The sequence below is a fragment of the Thunnus maccoyii genome, chromosome 5 (assembly GCF_910596095.1).
Source record: "Thunnus maccoyii chromosome 5, fThuMac1.1, whole genome shotgun sequence".
Taxonomy (NCBI): domain Eukaryota; kingdom Metazoa; phylum Chordata; class Actinopteri; order Scombriformes; family Scombridae; genus Thunnus; species Thunnus maccoyii.
Window position 1 is genome coordinate 23,018,378 of NC_056537.1, and position 18,752 is coordinate 23,037,129.

Sequence of the window (18,752 nt, forward strand, 5' to 3'; positions counted from 1 at the left end):
AATTAGGGCCTGGAGGACACTGAGGCAATATCCTATGTAATATTTCTGGTAATATGGGGTTTTAATGTAATGAGGGGTTTAAATTCTACAATTACACAAATATTACACATGTTGGGGTTTTTATGGTGAAATGATTCATACATATATTTTCGATTAAATACCTTGAAACTTGACTGTATTTATCTCTTTTTCAAGAGAGACCTGAGAACAAGAACAAATTTATAAGACAAGAACACAATCAGCAAACAGAAACAACACAACTACACAATCAATAAAGAATCAATAAAAACAATTACAAGAGTCATAAAACACATAAGATAATAAAGCTTTAAAATCTCAGAGAGGATTGAAAGACTCTGATTTGAGGACAGTTTGCAGTTCATGTCATTTGAACAGTGCATTGTACCTGGAACCAGTTCTACCAACATTAGTGCAAAGGGATGAGGGATATCTTAAATTAAGTCATAATAATAATAATAATAATAATAATAATAATAATAACACATTTAATTTGCACTGCGCTTTTCATTCATATTGAAACTCAAAGTGCTACAATATTAATAACATAGAACACACAGTGTAAAGAAAACAGATAAGAGTTAAGGTGAAAAAGCTTTCCTGAACAGAAAGGTATTTAGGTTTTTTTTTTTTTTTTTTTTTTTTTTTTTTAAAAAAAGAGACCAGGGTCTGTGCTGCCCTCAGACGGTTAGGGAGGCTGTTCCACAAGATTGGTGCAGCAGAACAGAAGGCTCGATCCCCCATAGTGCGGAGCTTAGTACTGAGGGCCCGGAGGAGCAAGCTGCTGGCAGATCTGAGGGTGCTGGTGGAGGTTGGTGTGGTATGATCAGTTTCTGTAGGTAGACAGGCGCATGTCCATTGATACTCTTGTTACTGGATAGTGTGCTGTAGTTACCAGATGTAAATGAGAGGAGAGATGTGAGGTAGTAAGAGCTTTTTAGATGAATATCATGAGATGGTTATTTTTCCTTGTCTGCGAGGAAGTCCATCCAACATTGTGATACAGAGAACAATGAGTATAAAAGCGTAAGGCACAAAATGTGAGATGTTGTATATTTGTTTTCCGACAGTACGTGAAGGCAGCAATAAGTAACATGGATGGTAACCGGGGCGGATCTATGTTTGATAGAGCTGGGCGTGGGCTCTACACTCCTCATCCCCTCTCTTCTGTCTGTGGAAGCACATTGTTCAACGCGGGCTCGTTTCACCCAGAACCAATGAACGCCTCGGTGCCGCTTGCTGCATTTTAGCCACTGAAAAGCTCAACAGTTTCTGGGGGAGAATAAGGTGCAGATATCCGAAGACGGCGGGAAGCAGACCAAGAACATTTTGTTTTCTTCTCATTAAGAGGCAACAGAGTTGAAAGGTTTTCTTCTTCTTCTCCTCCGGTAGACGAAACGTCGCTCTTGTCGCTAATTAGAGCTCTGCTTGTTGTAAGTATGCAATGCACATTCCTGTGTCCGAAATATGTCGGCAGTGACTGTTTTTTTGGGTTTTTTGTCTAATGGTAGGTCCGCTTTAAAATGCTTTCAGTCTTTTCGGACACCGCTGGAGATTGCGGTCCACAGTTAAAACACGTTAGCTGTAGCTATCATTACATTTTCATTCACGCCCGGCGAGCTTTTATCTATCGAGCTCAGTAACTGCATTTTACTTGTTTCCTACGTGTTTGCACGGTTATACGGTTTATATAGGTTGTGTCGAGATTGGTTGAGTGTTTTTTTGTAAACAATTACCTATTTTGAATAACAGTCTCCCTTGAGTTTGGGTGTTAAAACTTGGTAAGGGAAGAATAGTGGGTTTCCCCCTAATCTCACCTTGAAAGAGAAAGCGAAGGCTTTTAAATAGACATCGCTTTCGTGAGGAATTGATCTTCTGTGGCCTGTATTTTTTTTTCCATTGTAAAGACAATCTAGAGTATGAGGTTGCTGCTGCCGATAGTGGCCACACAGACAAGCAGGGTGACGCCCCGTCACACTGAGTAAAAACTGAATGTGTCACTGCGGAAGTTGGATTCCTTTGCAAGGCTTTTAGATATCTGACTTGGGATATTTTCTGCTCTGGAAGCTGTCAAAACTGTTTAAGGAGCTGGAAAGGGGGGAAATATGACAAAGATAGTACTAATGCCTCTCAAATTCTGGCCAAAGGGGCTGAAAGGCAGGAGGAGAAACAATTTACCCATCCCAAGATGACATAAATCTACATGAGAATTCATTCATTATTACAAAGTGGCATCAAACAAAGTTACAGCCTTATGCACTTAAACAGAAAGTGGCTCTTTTTTGTGTCTATTGATGTATTTTTTTAGCATATGATTGGCATAAACTTTCTATTTACATCATCACTGCTGACCAAAGCATTATTTATGATTAACATGCAACAACCTCATAATTTTTTCCATGTTTATATGGGCTGGAGTACATTAGATTCCAATAAGGGGGTCCAGTTTCGTTTGTGTGAATTTGACAGAGTCAAGGCAAGAATTTAGGCAGCTGGAAAACAGCTGGAGCTAGTCCGGCCTGTGATAGAGGTGCGATGTATATGTGTTGTCTCTTTCTGTGAACAGCTGTAGCCCAGCAGCATGCCAAATATAAGAGTGACTCTTCAGACTGTGTTCATCTTTAGGGATTTAACTTGTTAAATGTGTAGGTGTGAGGACTTCAGATGTCTCTGGATAAGGTCATGGCTTTTCTGATATTATCAAGCGTTGTCATATTCTTGACTCTACTGTATTTGTTCCTAATTTAAGTCAATAATTCTTTAAAAAAAAATCTGAAAACGGATTGAACATTCAGTGGGATTCTCTGCAGGTTGATGATGCTGCTTTCACGTGCCCACCTTAAAACCGACTGGACACAATTCACCCGTTTCCTCTGATTCCAAGAAAGACCACTGATGAGTTTTTGGGGGGGTGTTTGGTGTCTGATGGTAAGCCTCATGGCTCTTCTAACTGGTGGTCCTTTGTGTGGAGGTCAGCTGGCCTTTTTCATCTCTGCTGCTGCCTCCACAGTTTTCACCCCGCTCCACAATCTAAAAGGATGACCCAGTAGGGAAAAGGTCACCTGGACTCCAGTGCCTTTAAGAGCAGTTTGTTTAAGTGTGCGCACAAACACACGGATGCATGCAGAAACTCTCTACGTAAATGTTTGTGAGGGAGAAAATGTTGGGAGGAGGAATTGTTTACTAAAGGATTTTCTCTTGGAGCAAAATTATGGTTTTCATTCATGTTTTGGTATTTTCTCTGGCTTGCACCCCCTTAAGGAGGAATGCCTTGGATAGCAATTGAATGAATAGTCATGTTTTAAATGTATAGTCTGACAATTAGATTTCCTCTCAATCGAAGAATTGCCTCAAGTCTGCACTTACTTGTGTTTCATTGGCCTCAGAGAGCATAATAGTGAGTCCTCATCTGCCAGTCAACACTTATGTTTGGATGCTGTTTAGAAGGATGATGTCATTGGAGAACAGTGGGAGGGTGCGGTGGGCTATCGAGGCTCTGGGATGGGTCGTGGAGTCTCCGTATTCGACCGTGATACCTCCCTAGAGAGGGTCTCCTTACCATCATCGCTCCATTAAAAATCTATTATCTCTGCAGTGGGCTTGTGGCTCTGCCAGTATGGATTCTTTAACCAATTAAGCACTTTAATGGAGGACAGAATGCATGTTGAGGAAGATGGCCATTCATGTGTTCATGTGTTGAAGTCATGAAATAGTTTTCCAGGTCTGGACCAAAAAGGTAAAGAGATGTTTATTGAGTGTAATGTTCAGAGCCATACAGCTGAATGGGCTGGGAAAAGGCCAGGCTTGGAGGTTGTTGACATTTTTTATTATTGATTTCTTTATTTATTTTTCAGTTTCCAGGTCGACCCCACCCTCCTGTGGTTTGCTATGCCCTTGGCATATAGTAAGAGTGGCCCTTTCCCTCCCTCTCCCTCAGCCACTCTCCTCCCATCACCCCTCTCTGTGCTCTGTGCTCGCACCCTCCGTAAGCTGTCATGTAAGATTATCCTCCTGGTCCAGGCGGGGCTCTAGAGTTTCAAAACGAACTGTTAATTTCCCAGGCTGGAGGTGGCGAGCTATAAATAACCCTAAACACAGAAATGCTGTATAGTGCTCCTTCATCAAAAAGGCAGCAGCCATGCAAAGATTTGGGCACTTTGGATTAGAATAGGTCGCTGCAGCACTACAGCTATAGCCTGGCTCAGCATCATTTATGTGAACAGTGGTGGAGGAAATCCTACTCTATTCTTTGAGCTAATTTGTTATGCCAGTACAGGAGTCCAGTGTTTCCCCTATAATTGTACAGGCCTGGCAGCCAACAAGAACTCCCACCAAGCCAAAAAAAATCTTTTTTTTGTCTTTTAAAATGCCAAAAATAACACCAGATATCCATTCATACGGAAATCAATAATCATTGGCGTTTAGGAGCCTCTGTGCTGTGTTGTTCCGAATTGTGAGCCTACCTCAGTGTTGCTGTGTTATTGCCTGGGAAACTCTTGACACGCCAAACATCTAAAATTCAGGCCAAAATATCTGAGAGAGTGGCGAGGATGCTAGAAGCTAGCATGACTTTGTTTGTAAAAAAAATTGTTCCGAGTGGATCACTGGGAAATAAAATAAACATGGGAAGACTTGTAAAATATGACTCCTTTAACTGTTTGTTTGATCACATCCAAATGTTCTATAATATCTCCCCCGGCGGCCCGTCTCACCACCCCAAAGCACCAAAGCAGTCAACCGAGGGGAAACACTGGAGTCACTTTGCTGCACGATCATTACTTTTGTCAGATATGTGCAATGTATAAATGAAAAAAATGGAGCATGTGTGGGTTTGTGTACATGTGCAAATGTGGCCACATGTCTGGGGCACATAAGGACTGTAGCACAGGTTAACCATGCACTGACAGTAATTACTGTACAATATGAAAATCAGGACTGCAGAGGAGGATATGGGGCTGTGGCACTGCTATATGGGCAGGATAACCATCTGTGTGTACAGAACAGAAAAACTTGGACATAAAGTCCTCATGCCTCGTCTGTAGCTGTGGATGAAATATGTAAAAAGACTGATGAACAGCAATGATTGTCATCTCCAGTGGATGTGTTTTTGTCTTACCTCTCTATCTGCACAAAGATCAGCTCAGTACAAGCCGGCGCTGACAAGTGGCTCTGAGAAAGTGACAGAATCTCTGTCAATGATTAAGTTTGCTATTCATCTCCATATGTATATGTGGATTATTAATCAGCTGCTGACATGGCCTAGTTTGAGAGGAGATGGCACGGCAGTCTGTTTTCCTTCCTCCAGTCTCCTGGTAGCAGGCGCGGGTGTGCTGAATTTGCATTTTAGGCTGTAAATTTCAATGGTTTGGCAGGTGTACACTTGAGATCTGGTTATGTAGACAAACGTGGTAACCAACCGTGTCAAAAAAAATCTAGAGAGCTGTGAGTGTTTGTGAGAGTGCACATCTGTCATTTTTATTTGTGTCCTACATTTCCCATCTTTTCTACTCATCAGTCTCTTTCAGTGTGCATTATTAGCATTCAAATTCATAAACAATATTAATCTTCAATGTACACAACTATTAGGGCTGCAACTAACAATTATCATTTCATTATTGATTAATCTGTCGATTATATTCTTGATTAATTGATTGGTCATTTGGTCCATGAAATGTTGATCAGTGTTTCCCAAAGCCCAACATGCAACCTCAAATTTCTTGTTTAGTTCCAACCAACAGTCCATAACCTAAAGAAATCAGAAAATATTCACATTTAAGAAGCTGGGACAAGAGAATTTTAGTATTAAACCTACAATGATTAGTCAATTAATTGGCAATGATTGATAATTGATTAATCATTGTAGTTATTTACCAAAGAAAATACCAAATATTCACCGTTTCCAGCTTCTTAAATGTGAGGATTTTATGCTTTTCTTTGTCATATATGACAGTAAAATTGATATTTATTTATTTATTTATTTATTTATTGGACTGTTGGTTGAATAAAACAAGCAATTTTAGCAATTTAGGCTGTTTGAAATTATAACAGGCATTTTTTATTATTTTCTGGCATTTTAAAGACAAAATGACCAGTAGATTAATCGATAAAAAAAATAATCATTAGTTTGCAAACCTATTTAGTATTTTTTTCTCAAAAAATGTCTCAAAACGATGAGTTGAATATAAAAATAGTTGGTGATTAATTTCGTATCAATCGACTAAATGATTAATCATTGCAGCTCTACTTTTGATAATGGTTTAATTGTTTGATTCATTTTTCAAGCAAATGGATAAAACAAGTCATTTTGCAGCTTGTGCTCTAGAAATTTGTGATGAGCATTATACACAGTTTTCCAGAGTTTTATCGACCAAACAATTAATCTAGAAAATTGGCAGCATAATCAATAAGACAAATAATTGTTGGTTGCAGCCCCTACTTATTTATGAGTAATGTTTGGGTTGGATGTGTGTATGCTGGCAAGACTGGGGACATCTGATTTACCAGTGAACATTACTAATAATATGACAGACCTGTTACTCGTAGGTGACAAAAGATAAGATTAAGAACCGGGTTGTGATGTAGGTCTGACGGGTTATAGTAGAGTGAATCAGTGTAGATGACATGTCAGATGGGAGGAGGAGTACAAACATCTGTCATGTAAAATCGCTGACTAGTCTTAGACGGTTTGGTCAACACCTGTCCTCGTCCCTGTTACCTATCTGCCTGGACTGTGAATAACACCATGATGATTGAGTGGACAAAATATACGTTTTTTCACTTTAGTATTACAAATAATCAAGGTAAAACTTGTTAGCAAAATATGTCTGTTAGCGAGAAATTTTACAGTTGAAAAATGTCCTCTCTCAAAATGGTGGCATTGCTAAATGACCTCAAACATACAGTATCTTTGAGATTTCTGTGATGCGGTTTCTTGTTACTTAGCGGCTGCAATATACACCAATACACAGTACCTGTAATATCTGGTCTTATTTGAAGACACTTGTTTAAGACACTGGCTAGTTGCAACCCTAATCCATGATGGCACACATGTCATTCCCTGTTATAGTGCTTTATCTCATGTCAAAGACGTGTCCATATTTTTTAACATTTTATTTTGTGTCCATGCTGTTTTCTACCAACTGTTCCATTACATTAACTAGATTAGTTCCTGGTGAGCCTTTGCCCTGTCTTGAGCTCATAGCCTACAGTGACCAGAGGTGTTCCAGCGTCTGTATGCCCTGCACAAGTCTCTCCTTCTCACAGCTGCTGTTTATTTGGTTAGAGGAGGCTCTCAGGAGCAAGGCTTGCTCTGCGGCTCCACCACGCTCTCTGTACTCCAGCCAGGGTGAGCTGCACTGTGTACCAGGTTGATTTATTTACAGTGAGGGAAAAGGAAGCTAAATGTTTGGCCACAAGATTGAGGGGTCAGGATAATTCCCTTCCTGTTGTGCTTGAGAGTTATAGCAGTAAGGGTGTTTTTACAAGGAGGCCATTGTTGATATTGGGGATGGCGGTCAGAGTTACCTGTTCCATTAAGACCAAGCAATGGCTTATTGGATCATGGATGTGTGGTTGGATCGTGTGTGTGTGTGTGTGTGTGTGTGTGTGTGTGTGAGATTGAATGAGAGCAGCTAAATGACTGTGTCCTCAGTTAGCAAGTCTGCTTTTCTGTCAATCATTGACATCAGTGAGCCAGTCTCACTCTTGGCTAATCTTAGTCTGGCCCCACATCAGCACAGTCACACACAACTCAGACACAAATAACACAGAGGTAATGCAGATTCTATTAATACAACACCACACCCAGAGACAAATATAGGAGCATACTTACTTTTGACTCCCCTTCCCCCACTGAATTTGCTTTATAAAGGTACTTTTAGTTGAACGCTGTGCTGTCATTTAATTAAACTGTCCAGAAGCTGTTTTCATGTCACCTGTTACTCCTCTCTTTCTGCAAAATCCTGTTACTGTGAATATTCACTCCAGCTGTGTGTGTGTGTGTTTGTGTATGTATGTGCGTGTGTGCGTGCGCGCGTGCTCCCGTGGGAGATAAAACACTAGAGAGAGGGTGTGCATGTGTTCTGCTCAGCCGAAGCGCTGGTGTTCACCGCTGATCCGTGCGAGAGGAGTTTGACTAACAGAGCAACATGTTGTGGATTTTTATATAAGGGATGACAGTTGGTGCCCCTGAGAAGGTAAAACGGCATATGTGACCCGTAGTGCTCATGAAATCCTGACAGATTGATTACACACGGTAGCAAGTGGTGCAAGTTAGTGATTTTCTTCCTCAGCAAAGTGAGACTCTGTCGATGAGCAGGCGGAAATATTTAACCCTGTGTGACCTTGTTTCAGTCTGAAATGCATGGTCCGTAGTACAAGACTTAAGAGAAACTAGTTTTGAGGAAGAGAAATTTGAGGCCGCCCTAAATGGGACATAAGTTGATAACAGTGCCTAAAAGAGCATAATACAGTTCTGATGTCATTATTATTATAAGTCTGTGTTGAAAGTGGAAATGGCACTGTTCATGTCAATTCTGGCCGTCGAGCCAGCAGCTAAATCCAAGTGGTTTTATTTTCAAGTTGATCGTCGTCGACGGTGAATTGCGCAAGAATGTCTAGAGTTGAGTTTTTTTGCCACTACTGTCAAACAGAAAGTGAAAGTAAAGTGCCACCCCTGGTCACTCTGTTCTGGACGGACACAGAAATTCCCAGTGATTTTCCTCTGAGCTCTGATGAAAGAGAATACATTGCTGTGATGACATCACCTTGCCTCTCATTGTTGTCCAAATGATGTCAAACTGAGGCTGTAACCACGGGAGGTTCCTAAGGTTGCCACGGGCCTCCAGCTGTCTTTACATGTGGGCGGCCATAGGTTTGGTCACACTAGCCCTAGCTTGTATTTTTATTAAATCTTGCAAAATCGCTGATAGCTTCTTGTCTTTCTAATTCTTGACTCATGTATGCCATTGTGTCTACTACTGGGCTGGTATCAGGTCATTCTCAGGTCACAGATTTGGTAACTTTGTGGTAAATTTGCAGTAACGCTGAGTCACACGTTACCACTGTATGCAGCGGCAACACCCATATGACTGCTTTCTCTACCCGTTGATTCAACAAGCCTGGAATTTCACTGGCCAGCAATGTTGTGGTGGTGGTGGTGATGTCAGGGGATCTGTGTGTGTGTGTGTGTGTGTGTGTGTGTGTGTGTGTGTGTGCCTTTGTATTGGCTTGTGTCGATGCATGGATCTACATGTGTGGTTCCAGCTGACTCAAGGGTTACCTCTGTAATGGCACAAATGACACAAGCTTTTCACCATATCTCCTACATTTGCCCTTTACCACTAACCTCTGTGTCTCAACGCTCTGTTCATCCATTCTGCTGCCATCTGTTGCTTGTTAGTTTGGGTGTAAATTTCTAACCATCTACCTGAGTTATAGAAAAACATTCATCAAAGCTAAAGGGATTTGAAAGGTTGTTTTTCATACATTTAGTTGTGAATTTCAAATACATGTCCACAGGCAACATCGTCTTGTAAGGTATCCAAATTTCCTCGGATATTTTTGATAATATAGCAGAATTGTGCAGGTCCTTCCAAGTCAGAAATGTACAGAAAATACTTTGCTTTTCATGTTCTGTTCTTAAATACCCACTAGATCCAGAGTGGGTATTCTTGTGACCAACATGTTTCTTTAATAACATGCTTTGATTTATGATCAGGGTAGCTCTGTTGCATCAACTAGACCTATTAAGTGGGTTCAGTGGGTCCATTGGGGACAACTGAAGGTACACCTGGAGTCATAAAATCCTCTTTTAGGCCTCTCGTACTGTTGCTATGGATCGATCCCTATGGAAGAACCATGGCAAAGCATCAAGAAACAGTTCGTAGAAATAGCCTAGCTTTGTTGCAGTAGTGAAATGATATAGCCTAGCTCGTTGTGGAAAAGGAAAAAAAGGCTGATGTGCACATGCAGGTTTATTTCAAAGATATTTAACTTTTGACCTCCTCAAAATCTTTTTGTTAAACAGTTATTGGCATTGCTCTATTTATGCTTCTGTTTTGGGGGAGGTGGTGTTTTGGTGATTTTCTGATTTTTGCCATGTGCTCTGGTTGCTCTGGTGTCCACCACCGTGGATTCAAAGGTAGCCATCAGTAACGTGAAGCCTGAGTGATGAGGATCAGTCTACCGGTGTCATGCCCCTCCTTTTTCTCCCTCACTCTCCCTCTCATACACACACACACACACACACTCTCTGCTGCTCACACTGAGCGGGACAGGATTGGAACATTGAGTACCTTCAGCACATTTTTAACATTCCCCTTTGAGGGTCTCAACCTCAGCACCCACTGCACATACACACACACACACAAACCACTGATGTTTCTCACCACTGGACAATAATGGTAACAGCTGTATGTTTTGTGTACACCACTGGTTATAAACCGCATTATGGCAGTCCAGTGGCAGAGTGAAGCTTGTCAAAGCTCCCATGTTTGACAAAAAACATGCACAGACATTACCAGGTTTGGACAGTGAGCTAACCTTTTCTCTCTCTGCCATTTCTTCTTTCCAGCATTGGTGTGTGTGGTGAGCAGCAGCGGCAAAGATGACGGAATATAAGCTGGTGGTGGTAGGAGCTGGAGGCGTGGGCAAAAGTGCACTCACCATCCAGCTCATCCAGAATCACTTTGTGGATGAATATGACCCCACCATAGAGGTATGACTCTCTTCTGCATGTTTTACAGATTATTCTGCAAGGAGGCATCTTGGGTGTTGGGGTAGGAAGGTAGAGAAGGACTAAGCATACAGTTAAAAAATAAGTTCTTCGCTGCACCCCCTCGAATCGGTACACTGCTTTTACACCTACACAGTAGAAGTGCATGCATGCATTAATGTACATGTTTAATACAAATGTCCACAGTCACTGCTGAAAAATACTGTCTGGGCCCTACTATAACAGCTCTGTCTAAATCAAGTTGATTTAGTTTAATCAAATGCTGTGGTAATTATCCCAAATGGTCAGGCTTCGAAGAAGTTCCTAATTTTGTTTTAAAAGGAAATATTCACTCCGCCCTTCTTTGTAATTCTTTTTTTTTTTTTTTCATGAAAACAAGACACTGAGAGACACTGCAGACTTTGCAAAGAGGAGAGGAAGCCAGTGAGAGTGTTTTCTCCTCTCTTCTCTCTTTTTCTCCCTCTCTGTCTCCACTCTCTCTCTCTTTCTCACCACGCCTGCCTCTGGCCAGACAATGTCCTTTTTGTGTATTTGCATTCCTGGCCCCTATGCTCTAACAAACAAAGGGAAGGCACTCCCATGTTTTTGTGGCTGCGTGTTGGAAGGCTAAACATTGGCTCCGATACCCTGCTCCTCTGATCTCCCAGTGTTAGTCTGACCTGGAAGTGGATAGGGAATTAATGACGGATATCAGCTTATCAATCAATATTACATCTGTGTGTCTTTGTGTGTGTGTATGTGTGTGTGTGTGTGTGTGTGTGTGCGCACGCAAGCTTGCTTGCTGCGTCGCATTGAGTGACCGAGGCCAAGGATGTGACATCCCCAGTGATGGACTCACAGTTGCCTCTGCTGGCCGACGCTCAAATCCCACCTGAACATTCAGTTTTCCGTCTGTTTTTTGTTACAGATTTCTCTCTCTCTTATATTTGCCTGGTGTCTTTCCCCCCCTCCTTTTTCTGCAGGACTCCTACAGGAAACAGGTGGTGATTGACGGGGAGACCTGCCTGCTAGACATCCTGGACACTGCAGGTCAGGAGGAGTACAGCGCCATGAGGGATCAGTACATGAGGACAGGAGAGGGTTTCCTCTGTGTCTTCGCCATCAACAACACCAAGTCCTTTGAGGACATCCACCAGTACAGGTGTGAGACATATAAAGAGAGCAGGGGCATCACACATCATGATATTAAGCATTTTAGGATCTATTGCTGCAGATGTGTACATTTGTATTTTCTGGTCAGGTCAAATGGCCAGTCAAGGGTGGAGTTCAGACACAAAATCATTTATGTTCTCCTGAGGTGTGTCCGTATTTGTATATGCGGCGGTGTGTGTTACAGGGACTCCCATGGGGTCTGGAGGGAGAGGCGTGGGTATATGTGTGTGCCAGCTCTCTGCAGTAGTTGGGTGATGTCATGCTGTAGCGTTTAACACGGCTAAAGAAAGCTTAGCCCCCAACTGGAGGATTGCAGCACGATGCCAATGAAATCGATCCTGACTCAATTAGGGGAGCGGGGGAGAGGTAGCACTCCCAAGGACAGGGAAGGAGAAAGAGAGAAAGGGAGTGGGGCGGGAGGGGGGGGGGGGGGGTAGTTTCAGCTGGAGATGACAGTGTTCTCACTCTTTGCCATATTTTGTCTTTCTCATCACATTAGACACCCACTTGCCAGTCTTGCACGTGGCAAGTAAAAGAGGCTGCATATTAAGTTTGCCACCTCCTCTACAGTTTCGCAGGGTTTTTGAGTTTATTACGTTCACATTTATTTGGCTTGTTGCCATTGCAACCCAGCCTTTTTGGGGGGGGCTTGTTTAATACAACTGCCAGCATAACTGTAAAACCATCATGCTACTTGGGAAAGCATGTATGATCCTATGCTGGATGCTGGTGGCTTGATTAGAGCTGTTCATTTATTTAAAGATCTGTTGAGGCTTTTTTTTTACTGGCACTACAGGTCATCTTGATTATTTTTTTTTTCTTTTTCATTTGAACTAGCCAGCATCATTATACTGTACCATACACAAGATTGCACCAGGCTGATAAGATTATATCTGCACTTGTTGTTCATTGGCACTTTTAATAGGCCTATTAGACTTGAAATACCTGCCTCACCACCACATAACTAGTCCATAATCTAAACCGCGTAACGTCATCAAGAGTCGAGCAAGTGTGGGCACAAACACCATTAGCAGTGTTGACTGCAGATGGGCTTGGCTCACTGTGGTGGATGCATCCTGCTGTACTGTGGCTGAGGGAGAAGAAGGGCTGAGCTGATAGATTGATCTGACCCACTCGTCTCGCTCAGTTTCCCCCTGGCTGCCTGGCGTTTGGCGCTGGCTGCTGTAGTGATGAGGTAATGCTGTTTGCCGCCTGCCTGTTGTCCATCCCTCCCCCTCCCTCCTTCAGCAGTGCAGCACAGCCCAGCACCGGCGGGCCCTGGCTCTTCCTCAGGGTCCTAGAGCTCCCTGGGTGGTTGGCTCTCCAGTGGCAGAGCTGCTGTTGTTTATGAAGCAGATCCCAGACAAGGGATATGTCACCGTCATAAATGCAGGGTTGGGGTGGATTAAGGAAACAGATTAGCAAAGTAAATAAATATTGACCATTTTCTTTTTTGTGGGTTTTTTTTTTTTGCAACTTACAGAGAACAGATTAAACGTGTGAAGGACTCAGATGACGTTCCCATGGTGCTTGTGGGAAACAAATGTGACCTGCCGGCACGCACGGTGGACACAAGGCAAGCCCATGAACTCGCCCGCTCCTACGGCATCCCTTACATCGAGACCTCTGCCAAGACACGACAGGTATGTAGCGGACAAGAAGCTTATACATGCACTTTAATGGAAACGGCCCTTTCTTTCCCTCTCTCTGTCATAATTTAAACTACATTTAATCACCTGACTGACTAATTTCTCAAACCACAAAACCCCCTGTACCAGCTCTGTAATTTTACATTTTGCACGTGTATTCATGGACATCACATCAGGAACAGTGAACGGTCTGCGGTATGATGTGATTTGTACTGCTGGGAACATTTTATTATGCCGCAGGCAATGACTCATAGCTGGGAGTGGGGGGGTGGGGGGGGGATGAGGGGGGCGGTGTTGTGGTGCTGAGCAAAACTCGGGAGAGAAGGTCAGTCCACCTTATGTGAACCTGGTCAGGTTAGGCTAACCCATTGTCACCAACGTCGGGGCCGACCCCCTCCACTTCTCCAGCAGTTGGCGAAACAACAGACAAGACTTTTCTTGTCTTGAGAAGCTGCAGCATTTATTAACTGACACACTGTGGCCTGTACTGTACATTTACTGCCAGACTGACAACTTACTGCTAACCTTTTCCTCTGCTCCGCTCGCATTCACCGTCACTTTTTTTCTGCTCTCTCTCTCACTCACTTAACCACACACTCGCTACGCACACACATTACACACTGCTGTATTCCTTAAAGGAAATACACTACGAAGAGTTTCCCAGACATCGACAGGTTGACTCACGTTTCTGGAACAGCGCTGCACAGAGGCTCCAAAACTCTATTGATTTCCGAATGAATGGATATTTGGCGGGGGGTTGGCATTTTTAAAAAAAAAAAAGGTTTTTTGGCCTGGCGGGGGTTCTTGTTGGCCTGGCAGCCCACCAGGCCTGTACAATTATAGAGGAAACACTGCAGTCATTATGATTTCTTGATTAACAGTGTGATTAACAGTGAAATGATCAGGGTTGCCATGGTAATGTTGCCAAGCCTCAGTGGTGAGTACACCTGTGGGCTTTGCTGCCAGTTATAAGATGAGCATCTAGTGTACTCCACTTATAATTAACCATTGTGGAGGCCCAGATTATTCTTTAACCTTCCTGTGTGTGTGTGTTTACAGGGAGTAGAGGACGCCTTCTACACACTGGTCAGGGAAATCAGACAGCATAAGCTGAGGAAGCTGAACCCGCCCGATGAGAGTGGTCAAGACTGTATGAGCTGTCGCTGTGTGGTATCGTGATGCAGGTGAGATATTTCTTGTTCTTCTTTGTCAGCTACACAGTAATAAAGAAAGTCTGCAAATTTTTCGGTAATGCTGAAACTTGAACATATTTTTATGGGCAGTACATGACTCTTATTGTAAGTAAAACTGCGAAACCATCTGTGCCACAGTTCTCATTTTTCAGTTTTCAAGATACAACAAACCCGCACTAACATCTGTCCCCCCCCCCTTTGTGACTTTTCGCCCCACAGCTCATCGTTGCACGTTGAGGAGAAATGCTACAGCGTGTAGTGACAGCATGGACTTCAAGATAGAAAGATAAAACAACTCAATGATGAAATATAAACTTTTTTCAAAAAGAGGATGATGTAAGCAAAAGCTCTCAAGGAAACCACCAGAGCTGACTGAACCATAGACTTTATGGAAAAGAGGATTTGGACTGTTGCCTAAGTGGCTAGCTGAACTAGCCTGGTCCGGCCCCTTTTTTTGGTCCACGTTGACCTGTGAGCAACACCACTAATGACTCTTGTCAACTCCAGTGCGGTCTCGCTGGGTAGCTCCACAAGTTTCCTGCTAACTTATTGTTTTCAGTCTCAACACTGGTCTTAAAGGGGGCGTCTCTGACCTCCTCCCACCTTGAAAGCCTAATTCCACTCTCCCCTGGCTTCCCACTGGAAGGACTGACTGACTTAAATGGAATGGACTGGAATGGAGATTTAGTTGCCCCAACACCTCTCACATAAATAACCCCCTCATCCCACTCTACCTGCATCTGGGGTTGGAGGCTGACATGGGAATGACTATAATTTGTTGTTGTTGTTTAACAGTTAGCCTAGCCGTAAAAAAAAAAAAAAAACTCTTTGATTTTGTTTTCTGATATGAAAGATATTTTGTGATTGGAGGATCTGAAAGTCACTGAGCACTATGTGAGCAAGGGTGTTCATTTCAGATGGCACCTGGTTTGACATTTTTCACGACCTGCCTGATGTAGTGTAGTGGAATTCCCATTGATATGTGGAAAGGAGAATATAAAGATAGATGAACTTGTTTTTTTCCAGAATGCAGCTGCCTTTTCTCCTTGCAGACGTTTCTTTGCTAAGAGTTGTCTTTGTGGAATAATAATAGTAATGGCTAGTGTACATAGGTGCTGGTGCAATAGGATTCTTTACTGTCCACTTTACACAAAGTATTGGGAAAAAAACACCTCATGACTACTTTATTTTACTTTGGTTTAGGAAGAAGGGGTACAGTGCATGAAAATGTAGCTGTTGTCATCTTCACAGTTGCTAAAGCTGGAGTGGTTGCCTGTAGGATACTTGTACAGATACACAGCGACAGGTCATGGTTTTAGACACCAGTTGATTTTTCATTTCAGCAACTGTATGGTGTACAACTGTTATTTACTACATGGTGATTACAGCTATTTTTAAGTTGCAAGAATCGTTCCTCATAGTTACTAAGGCTCAGGAATCAGGATCCAGGAAGTTCGCATGTAATAGTCCTGGAAACCAAGGTTAGGGATGTCACCAGTAAGAGTGTAACGCACAAGTCCTGCCTCAGAATAGTCAAACTTCAGTTTTCCCACACACCATACTATCCTCAAACAGCTCCTCTTTCTCTGCCTCTTCTGCTCTTCAAAGGAACAATAACAGGTCAGGTGCTAATCATGTCATATTTACTGTAAATGTGGGAATATTATGTGTAACAGGTGATGGATATTGGGTTATGGGGGTGCATTGCTTTCTTTCTCGATACTGAATAGCTTGCGCTCTCCACAACCGCATTAATTTGCTGCCTAAATGAAAAAGACTGCTCTGTGTTTACTTTGCCTTATCTGTTAGCTAGTTTGTACCTCATGTATGCAGCGAGCTCTACCTGACAGTTTTTGTTGTTTGCTGCATTGTTTTGTTTGTTTGTGTGCAACTAAAGAAATACGGAGGCGTGTTGAGTTTAGATATGCGCTGTACAGAATTTGAAAGGCAAGACAAACTCCCCAAAACACTACTCTTGATTTTAAAAAAAAGGGTTTATCTATAATGACGTGTGTCTGAATGTGATTCTGTTTAACACGACTGGAAAAACAAAAAAAAGTTAAAGACAGTTTGTGAGAAAAAGCCCTGTGTAAGCCAATTTGCCTTACTTCAATGTTCAATTTAGATGGTCTGATGGTGAATATCCTTTTAAAAAAAACAATTACATTACATTGGAACATGTGTTGTTAATCACTAGAATTTGTATCTTTTTAGTCCCCCAGATTATACTGTGCAGAATTTGTCATGTATGATCATGGATGTTCCAGACACTACAGGCAGGTTTTGGCTACATGCTTCAGATGCAAACCTCAAAGACATCTCGGACCTCTTGAGTGAAAAATGTCAAAAACAAGTTTTTATTTCTGACCCAGTTGATTTTGTACAGTTAAAGTGACTCTTTTTTTTTCACTCATAACATGGCTTAAAGAAATACGATCAGTCTAGTTACTGTGTGGATGATAGTGGTCAAGGTGTTTTTATCAGTTAACCGTTCATTCCTCTGCTCGGAGGAAGGATACGAACTGTGAATGTGTCTTTAGATATTGTTTTTAAGAAGCCTTGTGTTTAAAACTTACAATCTTGAAATAATGCAGGATTTCCATACTTTTGGAGTTGATCCTCGGTCCCACTTTTGGCTGTATTGCTCCTAACATTTTATTTTTCACCCATTGTACTCAAACCACTTAATGGAAAAAAAAAGTGTGGAGTTTGTAACATGTACGTACAGTCCTGATAGTATTCTTGTCCTCTCCCTGTCGATCTTTATACAGAACATCCGTAATAATACCACAATTCCACAAATCTATGCATTAAATTCCCATTGCATTAGAATATCAGTGTCATGTTGCCGCAAGGATACTCAGCCAGCAAAACCACAAGTATACATGTCAGAAAACCTGGCAAGCATGACAAAGACTGTACGGACCATTGGGAGTTTTGCACAAGGATACAGTGGGCTCAAGGGCTTGTTTCTCCCTTGAAAACTGTGGAATGGAGGTGTGGAAAGAATTTGTGAAAATGTCAACTGTTTAGCTATTTAAGTTGTATTTACTCTTTAAAAAAAAGGCAAATGTATTGCAGGACAGGAATAAAGATGTCAAGATGAAACTGTGTCTTGGTTCCTTTACTGTCAAACTTTCACATGTTCCTCTCAAATTTGAGATTTGCTGCCACCTACAGGCTGTTTTGTGTGCCATGTTTGAGCATATGATAGGAAATAACTTGACTACATGGTGATGGAGATATTGAAAATTATACCAGATGGTTAACTGTAAATAAATGATCAACCAGTCTAGAACAGCACAGAAATGTTCTTGACAAATGTTTTACCTGTTATGGGCGGTATAACCCTGGTTTATACGATGTGGGTGACTACATCTGTGATGACGGTTCAAAGGACAGTCATAAATCTCATGTTTACACAAGAGTTTTACCATCAGCAGTGCCATTTATGGGACCTTTTAGATTACACAGGTGAACGGGGCAAACCCATCCTGTTTTCGTAAACCTCATTCATTCATTTCATTGTCCAAAGAAACTTTTAAAATGATTCACAATAATGATTTCTATATGAATGTTCATATGGTTTTCTCTTCCCGGTAAGATATTTGGTACATGCTTGATTATTTTAAGAAAAACAGAAAATAGGTCAAGTGTGTGTGTTTTTGTCACCTCAACTGTAAAGGAAGAAGTAAGTAGGCAGGAAATGCTGTATAGTATAGTGAAAGAAAGCAGCTTAAAGGCATGGCATAAGAATAGTACTCATTTGTAATTTTACATATTCTCAAATGATACACTAATAAATGTTAAATACAATATAAAATCTGTTAAACTCAGACGGTTTAACAGAAAGGTCTTAGAGAACAGCCATTTTCTACTGATTGAAAACAATGATGCGGCACAGTAAGGATACGTATGAAAGAAGGGTCTTTCATTTTTATTTTATTAGCACTGGTATCAATAAATGTACCATTGTGCGGTAACCCACTACTAATGGATTTACTA

The 18,752-nt window shown here is 41.9% G+C and overlaps 1 protein-coding gene across 2 annotated transcripts; it reads left to right on the forward strand.

The window, feature by feature from the left end:
• The first annotated feature begins 1,133 nt into the window (after positions 1-1,133).
• Positions 1,134-17,855, forward strand: hrasb (HRas proto-oncogene, GTPase b). 2 transcript variants are annotated; one of them, XM_042411535.1, is made up of 6 exons: positions 1,134-1,451; positions 10,592-10,735; positions 11,716-11,894; positions 13,389-13,548; positions 14,614-14,738; positions 14,967-17,855. In XM_042411535.1, exons 2-5 carry the CDS (start codon positions 10,625-10,627, stop codon positions 14,731-14,733), a joined length of 570 nt encoding a protein of 189 aa, XP_042267469.1. In that variant the 5' UTR covers positions 1,134-1,451; positions 10,592-10,624; the 3' UTR covers positions 14,734-14,738; positions 14,967-17,855. The 2 variants fall into 2 exon arrangements, with proteins under 2 accessions (XP_042267469.1, XP_042267470.1); XM_042411536.1 differs by lacking the exon at positions 1,134-1,451 and adding an exon at positions 8,059-8,213.
• Positions 17,856-18,752: the final 897 nt, after the last annotated feature.